Raw genomic sequence first — 12,183 nt, 5'->3', positions numbered from 1 at the left:
ATATATATATATATATATATATATATATATATATATATATATATATATATATATATATATATATATATATATATATATATATATATATATATATATATATATATATATATATATATATATATATATATATATATATATATATATATATATATATATATATGATTTTCATTCTGTAGAACACCACATCTCCTCTTCTAAACTTCATCTTCTTTTCCTCACTGGAACACAGGTGTCTGAGGCAACTGACAGTTGCCCCTTTTCTGTTCGCTCCTAGTTTTCCTATCCTCATTTTCAATCCAAGGGTAGATGTTGTGTTATGTGCGCAACCACTTAACGTGATCTAGTGCCCACGCTCTTGAATCTTCCGTGTTTTCCACCATCTGTCAACGACTACAGAGTCACTCTCAAACTAATTTTATTTGTGCTGTATATCTCTCACCTAACTCCTCTGACTATAAGAAATTCTTTGACTACTTAACTTCCAAAGCGGAACACATTCTGACCCTCTTCTCTTTTGCGGAGATCTCCATTCTTGGAGACTTCAATGTTCACCACTAGCTTTGGCTTTCCTATCCCTTCACTGATCATCCTGGTGAACTAGCTAACTAACTAACTGGTGAACTTTGTTATCCTCTACGTCTACGACCTAAAGCAACTGGTGCAACACCCTACTCGTCTTCCTGACCGTCTTGGAGATACATTCTTGATCTTTTCGTAACCTCTTATCCCTCTCCTTATGCTATCACCTTCTCTTCTCCGTTGGGCTCCTCCGATTACAATTTCATATCTGTATCTTGTCTTATAGTTCCAATCCTTCTTCAGGATCTCCCTAAGGAGAGGTGACTTTGGCGTTTTGCCTCTGCTAATTGGGGTGACCTGAGGAGGTATTTTGTTGATTTTCCTTGGAATGACTACTGCTTCCGTGTCAGAGACCCGTCTTTGTGTGCCGAGCGCATAATAGAGGTGATAGTGTCTGGCATTGAGGCGTACATTCCTCACTCTTCTTCTTGACCTAAACCTTCCAAACCTTCCAAACCTTGGTTTAACACTGAACTAGCCTTCAACTTTGGTATCCTCGATGACCTAGAGCAACTGGTGCAACACCCTACTCGTATTCCTGACCGTCTTGGAGATACGTCTTCTTGATCTTTTCCTAACTTCTAATCCCCCTCCTTATGCTATCACCTTCTCTTCTCCGTTGGGCTCCTCTGATTACAATTTCGTATCTGTATCTTGTCTTATAGTTCCAATCTTTCCTCAGGATCTCCTTAAGGGGAAGTGCCTCTGGCGTTTTGCCTCTGCTAGTTGGGGTGACCTGAGGAGATATTTTGCTGATTTTCCTCGGAATGACTACTGCTTCCGTATCAGAGACCCCTCTTTGTGTGCCGAGCGCATAATAGAGGTGATAATCTCTGACATGGAGGCGTACATTCCTCACTCTTTTTCTTGACCTAAACCTTCCAAACCTTCCAAACCCTGGTTTAACACAGCCTGTTCACGTGTTATACTTGATAGAGAGGTGACCCACAAAAGTTACTTCATTACCAGAATGTCATTCATTTTATATTTTTGCCCGGAACCATGCCAAGTCTGTTCTGCAACTAGCCCAAAACTTCTTCATTAATAGAAAGTGTCGAAATCATTACAAAACCTAACTCCCCTCATGATTTCTGGCATCTGCCCAAAAATATCTCCAATAACTTTGCTTCTTCTTCCTTCCCTTCTTTATTTCAATCAGATGACACCACTGCTTTCACATCTTACTGAACAGCTGAACTCTTCGCTCATACCTTTGCTAAACACTCCTCCCTCTCCTCCTACTTCATACTACCTATAAAAATTCTTCGCATTGATGTTTCCCATGCCCTCGCTGGCCTAAACCCTCGGAAGGCTTATGGACCTGATGGTGTCCCTCCTATCGTTCTCCGAAAATGCGCCACCGTGCTTGCTCCTTGTCTTGTCAAACTCTTTCAACTCTTTCTGTGAACATCTTAGTTTGCTTACATTCAGATTGTTCCTATAAAAGGGTGACCGTTATAATTCCTCAAACTATCGTTTTATTGCTATAAATTCTTGCCTGTCTTAAGTTTTTGAATCTATCCTCAGCAGGAAGATTCTTAAACATCTATCACTTCACAACCTATCTGATCACCAGTATGGGTTCCGTCAAGGCCATTCTACTGGTGATCTTCTGGCTTTTCTTACTGAGGCTTGGTCATCCTCTTTTAAAAATTTTGCCCAAACTTTCGCTGTTGCCTTAGACATTTTAAAAGCTCTTGATAAAGTCTTTCACAAAGTTTTGATTTCCAAACTCTTCTCCTGCGTCTTCTGTCCTTTTGTATAACTTCATCTCGTTTCATTTATGACCGTTCTGTTGTTGCTGTGGTAGTCACTGTTCTTCTGCTAAGTCTATTAATAGTGATGTTTTTTAGAGTCTTGTCCTGTCACCCACTGTCTTCCTATTATTCATTAATGATCTTCTAAGCCAATCTTTTTGTCCTGTCCACTCCTACGTTGATTATACCCCACTGCATTTTTCCTCGTCTTCTTGTTGACGTGTCCAAGCATTCAGCAAATAAAGGAGGGAAGCAACAAAACGCTTAACGTCTATTTCTTTTTTTATTGAGGCAGAGCAAACTTAGCATTATTTATTGCCTCAGAAACTGATTTACTCCATCTATCAACTAGAGATAAGATTCCAGATAACTATCCTCTTTTCGTCAGTGACACTCAACTGTTCCGCTCCTCTACATTGAATATTCTCTGCCTGCCCTTTACTTATAATCTAAACTGGAAACTTCACATCTCATCTCTAGCTAAAACAAGCTTCTAAGAAGTTTTCTCATCTCCCCTCCCCCTCTTAACTGCTAATTTACAGCTTTATCCGTCATGTATGGAATATGCTTCATATATATATGGGGGTTGGGGGTTGTACTCATACCACTCTTTTAGACAGGATGGAATGAAAAAACTTTTTGTCTTATCAGCTTCTGTCCTCAAACTCTCTCTCATCTCCGCAATGTTGCATCTCTTGTTACCTTCCACCGCTACTTCCATACTAACTACTCTTTTGATCTTGCTAACTGCATCCCTCCTCTCCTCCCGCGGTCTCGCTGCACAAAACTTTTTTTTCTTTCTCTCACCCATATTCTGTCCACCTTTCCTATGGAAGAGTTAACTAGCATTATCATTCATCACTTTTTTTTCTGGTAAACTCTGGAACTCCCTATCTGATTTTTTTATTTCCTCCTTTCTATGACTTAAACTCTTATCCTCTCCTATATCATTATTGTATTTGACATTTTCTATGTAGGAAGGACACTGGCCAAGGGCAACAAAAATCTAATAAAAAAAATGCCCACTGAAATGCCAGTTCCATAAAAGGGTCAAAGCAGTGGTCAAAAATTGATGGATAAGTGTTTTGAAACCTCCCTCTTGAAGGAATTCAAGTCATAGGAAGGTGGAAATACAAAAGCAAGCAGGGAGTTCCAGAGTTTACCAGCGAAAGGGATGAATGACTGAGAATACTGGTTAACTCTTGCGTTAGAGAGGTGGACAGAATAGGGGTGAGAGAAAGAAGAAAGTCTTGTGCAGCGATGCCGCGGAAGGAGAGGAGGCATGCAGTTAGCAAGATTAGAAGAGCAGTTAGCATGAAAATAGCGGTAGAAGACAGCTAGATATGCAACATTGCGGCGGTGAGAGAGAGGCTAAAGACAGTCAGTTAGAGGAGAGGAGTTGATGAGACGAAAAGCTTTTGATTCCAACCTGTCTAGAAGAGCAGTTTGAGTGGAACCCCCCCAGACATGTGAAGCATACTCCATACATGGACGGATAAGGCCCTTGTACAGAGTTAGCAGCTGGGGGGTGAGAAAAACTGGCGGAGACGTCTCAGAACACCTAATTTCATAGAAGCTGTTTTAGCTCGAGATGAGATGTGAAATTTCCAGTTCAGATTATAAGTAAAGGACAGACCGAGTATGTTCAGTGTAGAAGAGGGGGACAGTTGAGTGTCATTGAAGAAGAGGGGATAGTTGTCTGGAAGCTTGTGTTGAGTTGATAGATGGAGGAATTGAGTTTTTGAGGCATTGAACAATACCAAGTTTGCTCTGCCCCAATCAGAAACTTTAGAAAGATCAGAAGTCAGGCGTTCTGTGGCTTCCCTGCGTGACATGTTTACCTCCTGAAGGGTTGGACGTCTATGAAAAGACGTGGAAACGTGCAGGGTGGTATCATCAGCGTAGGAGTGGATAGGACAAGAAGTTTGGTTTAGAAGATAATTAATGAATAATCAGAAGAGAGTGGGTGACAGGACAGAACCTTGAGGAACACCACTGTTAATAGATTTAGGAGAAGAACAGTGACCGTCTACCACAGCAGCAATAGAACGATCAGAAAGGAAACTTGAGATGAAGTTACAGAGAAAAGGATAGAAACCGTAGGAGGGTAGTTTGGAAATCAAAGCTTTGTGCCAGACTCTATCAAAAGCTTTTGATATGTCCAAGGCAACAGCAAAAGTTTCACCAAAATCTCTAAAAGAGGATGACCAAGACTCAGTAAGGAAAGCCAGAAGATCACCAGTAGAGCGGCCTTGACGGAACCCATACTGGCGATCAGATAGAAGGTTGTGAAGCGATAGGTGTTTAAGAATCTTCCTGTTGAGGATAGATTCAGAAACTTTAGATAGGCAAGAAATTAAAGCAATAGGACGGTAGTTTGAGGGATTAGAACGGTCACCCTTTTTAGGAACAGATTGAATGTAGGCAAACTTCCAGCAAGAAGGAAAGGTAGATGTTGACAGACAGAGCTGAAAGAGTTTGACTAGGCAAGGTGCAAGCACGGAGGCACAGTTTCGGAGAACAATAGGAGGGACCCCATCAGGTTCATAAGCCTTCCAAGGGTTTAGGCCAGCGAGGGCATGGAAAACATCATTGCGAAGAATTTTAATAGGTAGCATGAAGTAGTCAGAGGGTGGAGGAGAGGGAGGAACAAGCCCAGAATCGTCCAAGGTAGAGTTTTTAGCAAAGGTTTGAGCAAAGAGTTCAGCTTTAGAAATAAATGTGATAGCAGTGGTGCCATCTGGTTGAAATAGAGGAGGGAAAGAAGAAGAAGAAGCAAAGTTATTGGAGATATTTTTGGCTAGATGCCAGGAATCACGAGGGGAGTTAGATCTTGAAAGGTTTTGACATTTTCTGTTAATGAAGGAGTTTTTGGCTAGTTGGAGAACAGACTTGGCATGGTTCCGGGCAGAAATATAAAGTGCATGAGATTCTGGTGATGGAAGGCTTAAGTACCCTATGTGGGCAACCTCTCTATCATGTATAACACGAGAACAAGCTGTGTTAAACCAAGGTTTAGAAGGTTTGGACGAGAAAAAGAGTGAAGAATGTATGCCTCCATCCCAGACACTATCACCTCTGTTATGCGCTCAGCACACCAAGACGGGTCTCTGACACGGAAGCAGTAGTCATTCCAAGGAAAATCAGCAAAATACCTCCTCATGTCCCCCCAACTAGCAGAGGCAAAACGCCAGAGGCACTTTCGCTTAGGGGGATCCTGAGGAGGGATTGGAGTGATAGGACAAGATAATGATATGAAATTGTGATCGGAGGAGCCCAACGGAGAAGAAAGGGTGACAGCATGAGCAGAAGGATTAGAGGTCAGGAAAAGGTCAAGAATGTTGGGCACCAATTGCTCTAGGTCATGGAGGATAGCAAAGTTGTAGGCTAGTTCACCAGGATGGTCAGTGAAGGGAGAGGAGAGCCAAAGCTGGTAGTGAACATTGAAGTCTCCAAGAATAGAGATCTCTGCAAAAGGGAAGAGGGTCAGAATGTGCTCCACTTTGGAAGTTAAGTAGTCAAAGAATTTCTTATAGTCAGAGGAGTTAGGTGAGAGGTATACAGCACAGATATGAGAGTGACTCTGTAGTCGTAGCCAGATGGTGGAAAATTCGGAAGATTCAATGGCGTGGGCACGAGAGCAGGTTAAGTCATTGCGCACATAAACGCAGCATCCAATTTTGGATCGAAAATGAGGATAGAGAAAGTAGGAGGGAACAGAAAAGGGGCTACTGTCAATTGCCTCAGACACCTGAGTTTCAGTGAGGAAAAGAAGATGAGGTTTAGAAGAGGAGAGGTGGTGTTCTACAGATTGAAAATTAGATCTTAGACCGCGAATGTTGCAGAAGTTAATGAAGAAAAAGTTGAGGGGGGTGTCAAGACATTTAGGGTCGTCGACAGAAAGGCAGTCCGACCTGGGGACATTTATGGTCCCCTCCCAAGATGGGGACTCCGAGGCTGGTGTAGGAGTTGGAGGCTGGTGTAGGAGTCATACATATATGATTTTAAAATTTTTGAGTGAAGGGTGTGTGTGTTATTAGGTGCTTGTAGTTTTGTGTGGAGGAAGAGAGTTGTCTTTAGAGGGCAGGCTGTGACTGCCCCCTTGTGTTGTGAGACACAAAGGGAAACGTTCAGTGAGGTCACAGCTGGGTTTAATGATAAGTTCACAGCACCCCCTGAACAGTGCTTTAGACCTCACTGGGAGTAATTATCGTTTCGGCAGGTGTCTACTGCCTCCTCCGCATTGCTCTGGGAACTGACACTTAAGTGGACCTTATTCTTATTTATTTATTTTTTTATTTTTGTTGCCCTTGGTCAGTAGACCTCTTGCATAAGAAAAAAAAGAAAGACCATTAGGATATTATTCCATTTAATAATCTATAAGTCATGCTTTAAGATACTTAGAGTATGATGAATTATTTCCCTCTAAGGGGTGTGGGATTATGAACTACATGCCTAAATTGTGATAATTCTGTGAAATGGTCTGATATATCAGATGTGGAAATTTCCAGTAGTATCACGCATAATATGAATGCGTTTTTGGTTTGTGTTGTTATATATATATATATATATATATATATATATATATATATATATATATATATATATATATATATATATATATATATATATATATATATATATATATATATATATATATATATATATATATATATATATATATATATATATATATATATATATATATATATATATATATATATATATATATATATATATATATATATATATATATATATATATAAAGTTATATTGAAGGGTAATTAAGGCTGATATAATACAAACTAAATTAGTTACCATTATAAATAAATTGGGTAAGATGTAAATGTTTGCGTACATAGGTAGCTTTTGTTACTAACGTGGTGGATTGGGAAACAAGATCTCTGTTTGGTCCCTATATCACGATGGAGGGGTGGGGGTATTGCTGGCTTAAAGGATAAATTTAGATTAAGTGTTGTTTCTTTGTTTTAATTAAGAGTTTTTATAAAATTTGGATATTTATTTAAAGTTGTTATTGAATTATTTGCTTTGATTTAGTTATTATATATATATATATATATATATATATATATATATATATATATATATATATATATATATATATATATATATATATATATATATATATATATATATATATATATATATATATATACACACACACACACACACACACACACACACACACACACAAACATACACTCATGGTTTCTGCCCCCCAAAAATTGATCTTGCTTTATATGGTAGCGCTTTTCCCGGTAGTCTATAAGGCAATGGAAAAACTCCATGACAACCAGACTGAGTTTTATTGATGTTAGCTTCTAAATTACAAATAGTTTTCAAAATATTTATCTCTCCTGATACATAATGATATCTCTAGAAATTAGTTCTGTTACCTTGGAATTGTGGAACCTACTATAACGGGGACTATGTTACCTACTCTGTTCATAATATTAACAATTTAAAAGAATATGTTATAACAAGTAATTGGTGCATCGGGGGTTTACCTTATTTATTTATTTATTTTTTTTTATAGAAAACACCCTAACAGTGTAGGGGTTACATTCAATTATGTGTGTCACTAGTGTTTGATTACTACCTTATCATAGAACAATTTTCTTAATCTGTTTACATTCAAAATTTTATTTACCCCCTTCAAACAAAATGGCATAGGGAATTTTACATCCTTCTTCTCTGTAGACAACGATGTCAGTTAGACTCTCACACAAATAATTAATACATGTAGATACAAAAATGGTTATTTTCATATGAAGCAGCTTTAAAGGATCCTGACGAAGGTACCTGTGGACAACGATGTCAGTTAGGCTCTGACGCCGAAATCTCGCGTTCGGGCTTATATAGGACGTGGTATCTCGCGTTCGGGATTATATAGGACGTGGTATATCCCAGAAACTAGTCTTCCACCTATAGCAAAGACTTAATTTTGCAATATTCTTAAAAGACTCCTTCTACATTCACAAATTATTTTTAACATTTTTGCTAACAGTCCCTCGTACTCCTAGATTCTAACACTATAATATGTACCTAAATATTACAAAGAATTTCTTAAAATACATATTATCATCAGTTCTGGCATATTTTCTCCTAACCTACAATGTTTTGTGATTGGAATTTTTCATGTGACTGGCTCATGAGAAACCGAGAATATGGTTATTTTCCAGTTGCCTTGTAAACGAATGGATATTACTCCGCACCATCCCCGAATATCAATAATTAATCTAACGATTTGTAGCTTACAATTTCATTTAATTTTATTGTTGTAAAGTTTTACGAATTCCAAAAGTATATACAAAATTTTGTTTACATAATCAAGAAAGTAAATTTTTATACTCATGACCGTTTCTTTATGGTATAAAATTTATTTCATAGAATTATTATTATTTGAATGGTATTGCCTTCTCCCCCTCCGCCTTTTTTTTGTTTTCTGATTACTATTTTGTCCCATGACACCTGTTGTAGATAGCAGCCGCCAGTGAGCCGTCTTTCTAGTCAGTTCTCCGGCATTCTTAAAATTCATTAATTTAAAAAGGAGCTAAGAAGCACAGAACATTGGATGATAGGAAGGAAAGCTATATTTGATGCATAACATGACCAGCCACTGGCTTCGAACACCAGTGACTATACATTTCTCCACCGCGGCGGTCACCGCTCCCGGTAATTTTGTGCAAATAAGTTATCTATTATATATCATTATATCTAGCGATGCTTTTTGTGTTTGTGTTAGCTGGGAGACGGTAAGGTGAGTGCATAGATCAAAAAAAGCTCCCACATTTGATTTAATGATGTTGATCCCAAGATTACCTTTACTTTGTGTTGTCCTAACATGGTCTATTAATGTAACATTTGCATCGAAATCTAGTCCGTTTTATGGTTTGTGGACGTAATAAAAAAAATGAACCCATTGCATTACAAAACTCACAATATCATGCGGTTAGTAAGATAGAAGAGCAGTTAATGTGAAACAAGTGATAGAGGATAACTATAGATGTTGGATTTCGTTGAAGAGCCAGAGAGAGTTACAACGCTGAAGAGGGTCAGTTAGAAGAGAGTAGTTGATAAGACGACACTGTCTAAAACTGACCCTACACAATCAATATTATTGCTCAATATCCCGTATTGTACAATATTATTGACAGTGAAGAGGTGGTACTGAAGAATGGCACAATATATTGAAAACATCAAAAAGTTTGATATTTTATTGTACAATAAAAATTAGTCAATATATTATGTCAATAATATTGATCGTGTCCACTTTAGTAGTAGAGTGACTTGGGAACTTGAGAGTGTAGGATTTTTTGCCTAGGGTTTGTGTGAGGCGAAAGCAGGAGGTATGGCAAAAGTTAAGGTGATGTTTGAGACAAGAGAAGAGCTGTGTGATTTTTTAACTTATAGAGTTATACAAGTTGTAAGGTGTGAAGTGGTTATGGGGACGAGAGAGAATGGAAAAGGTGAATGAGGTTAAGTACCATAGCCCATATTTACAAAAATATCTAAGTAGAGGAATTGTGATTAGCAAAAAAAAAAAAAAAAAAAAAAAAATTCAAACACGGCCCATTGCGTGTTTGAATTTGTTTTTAACTAAGAAGTTAAGAAAGCAAGATGGGTGACCGTCAAGGAGCCCGAGCTCGCCGCTTCAAGAATTAGCGACCCCGTAAGGATGTTCTCGATGATCTGAGTGATTGTGAACTTTTGAAAAAAAAAAAAAAAAAAAAAAAAAAAAAAAAAAAAAAAAAAAATATATATATATATATATATATATATATATATATATATATATATATATATATATATATATATATATATATATATATATATATATATATATATATATATATATATATATATATATATATATATATATATATATATATATATATATATATATATATATATATATATATATATATATATATATATATATATATATATATATATATATATATATATATATATATACTAAATCGTACAGGAGATAAATGGTGGGAGAGGCTTTGGAGAGCCCTACACACAGGAGTGATGCCCTGACGCCAGAAATGAGAATGTTAATTACACTGCGTTATTTAGGAATCCGTAATGTATATAATATATATAAAGGAAAAATGCTGCTCTGTAATAGTGTTGACCTTGGACCTTCCTGTGCTTTGTTGTTGTAGTGTCTCATTTACTTTTTTTTTTTTTCCCTTCCAGCTGAGTGAGTGAAGAGTTAAATTTCCTCTTTAAGCCTCGTAATGGGATAATTTCCTACATCGCAGCTGCAATTCCTAGACTCCCTTCTGTGTGTTTTGTTCACAATAACAACAACAACAACAACTTACCATAATAATAATAGTAATGATAATAATAATAATAATAATAATAATAATAATAATAATAATAATAATAATAATAATAATAATAACAATAGTAATAAAGAATATTGCTAAAAGAATATTGCTAAATATATACATATTAAATTTCATTTGTGGTTCGTTCCTCCATCCACTTTTCAGTCATCAAGGCAAGGAAAGCAAAGACAAATCCCAGGAGCAACAAGTAGAAAGCACCTTGCAGGTGATCAAGACCCAGGACAACTTCACTTAATCCTTGCTGAAAAGTGAGTGACTTGTTAAAAATAAAGAACAGAGTAAAATATGAGCGGCTAGAGCTCTTCTTTGTCTATTAATAATAATAATAATAATATATATATATATATATATATATATATATATATATATATATATATATATATATATATATATATATATATATATATATATATATATATATATATATATATATATATATATATATATATATATATATTATAATCATAAAATATAGTATTGGCGGTGTGGAAATTCCATCAATGGGGGAAATTCCAATTATTTCCATTACATATGACTTGTTTTAGCTCATTTTATGTCCGGATAACATAATGACAATAATAATAATAATAATAATAATAATAATAATAATAATAATAATAATAATAATAATAATAAAAGGTAAAATAAGATTAATGGATAAATGACCAAATAAATAAATTAGACTGATTACGGTAATATATATTAACATAACATGAGAATATGAATGAACGTTTCCTAGTATGTGATATAACAATGCTGTCAAAGCTCTTGGAGAATTATAAAATAATTCAACTTAACAAAAACTTTACATAAAGCGACTGTACAAAAAAAAAAGGTTAGAAACCTATAATCTTACCTTATATGTATCAAGGTCATAACGAGTATCAGGATCAGGATTTTCCTTCAGTCTGTTCGCTCTCACTCTTTGGGCTACCACATCTTTCGTCCAATAGCTAATGATTCCGGCAGCGTCTAGGCGAATCATCATATCACTGAATCGAGAGAAGTAAGGCGCTCCTTTCCTATAAATTAATAACGATTACAACTTATATGATAATATTGTGCAATCAAAATGATAAGTATGACAGTCTACAAATTAAGATGGCAAGTGTGACAGTCTACAGAGTGCTACTTGCCTGAAACACCATCCAAAGGCTATTACATGTCTGAACCCTTGTTTGCTCACGTAGAAGGGTGTGCGGCCTTGTGCGTCTGTGTACCGAGACTCGATGATAATGCTGATATATTTTTCAAAATCTATTAACGAGAATCCACCCTTCTGTACTTCCTTCAGTCCGGCAGGAGCATCAACAACCTGTTAGAAAGACCATATTCAGTTGGAGAAGCACCACAAAATAAATTCGTAATATTTTTTGGCCCTTTTGTAGCATCTGCACTTTCAGAGTATTATGGTTAGATTTTCCATCGCTTCATTTTGACTCTTGACTCCTCTAACCGAC

At 36.4% G+C, this 12,183-nt stretch overlaps 1 protein-coding gene across 1 annotated transcript in view; it reads right to left on the bottom strand.

Annotated features, from left to right (window-relative positions):
• Window positions 1-10,826: 10,826 nt before the first annotated feature.
• Window positions 10,827-12,183, bottom strand: part of LOC135113375 (glutamate receptor-like) — a 45,512-nt gene continuing 44,155 nt past the window's right edge. Inside the window, exons 7-9 of the mRNA XM_064028631.1 lie at window positions 11,860-12,038; window positions 11,580-11,745; window positions 10,827-10,964 (exon numbers count right to left, since the gene is read on the bottom strand). Coding sequence (XP_063884701.1) covers window positions 10,827-10,964; window positions 11,580-11,745; window positions 11,860-12,038 — 483 coding nt within the window. The remainder of the gene's footprint in view (window positions 10,965-11,579; window positions 11,746-11,859; window positions 12,039-12,183) is intronic.

This window comes from Scylla paramamosain, chromosome 25 (genome assembly GCF_035594125.1).
Source record: "Scylla paramamosain isolate STU-SP2022 chromosome 25, ASM3559412v1, whole genome shotgun sequence".
NCBI classification, from domain to species: Eukaryota; Metazoa; Arthropoda; class Malacostraca; order Decapoda; family Portunidae; genus Scylla; species Scylla paramamosain.
This window is presented reverse-complemented; position numbering and strand designations above follow the sequence as displayed.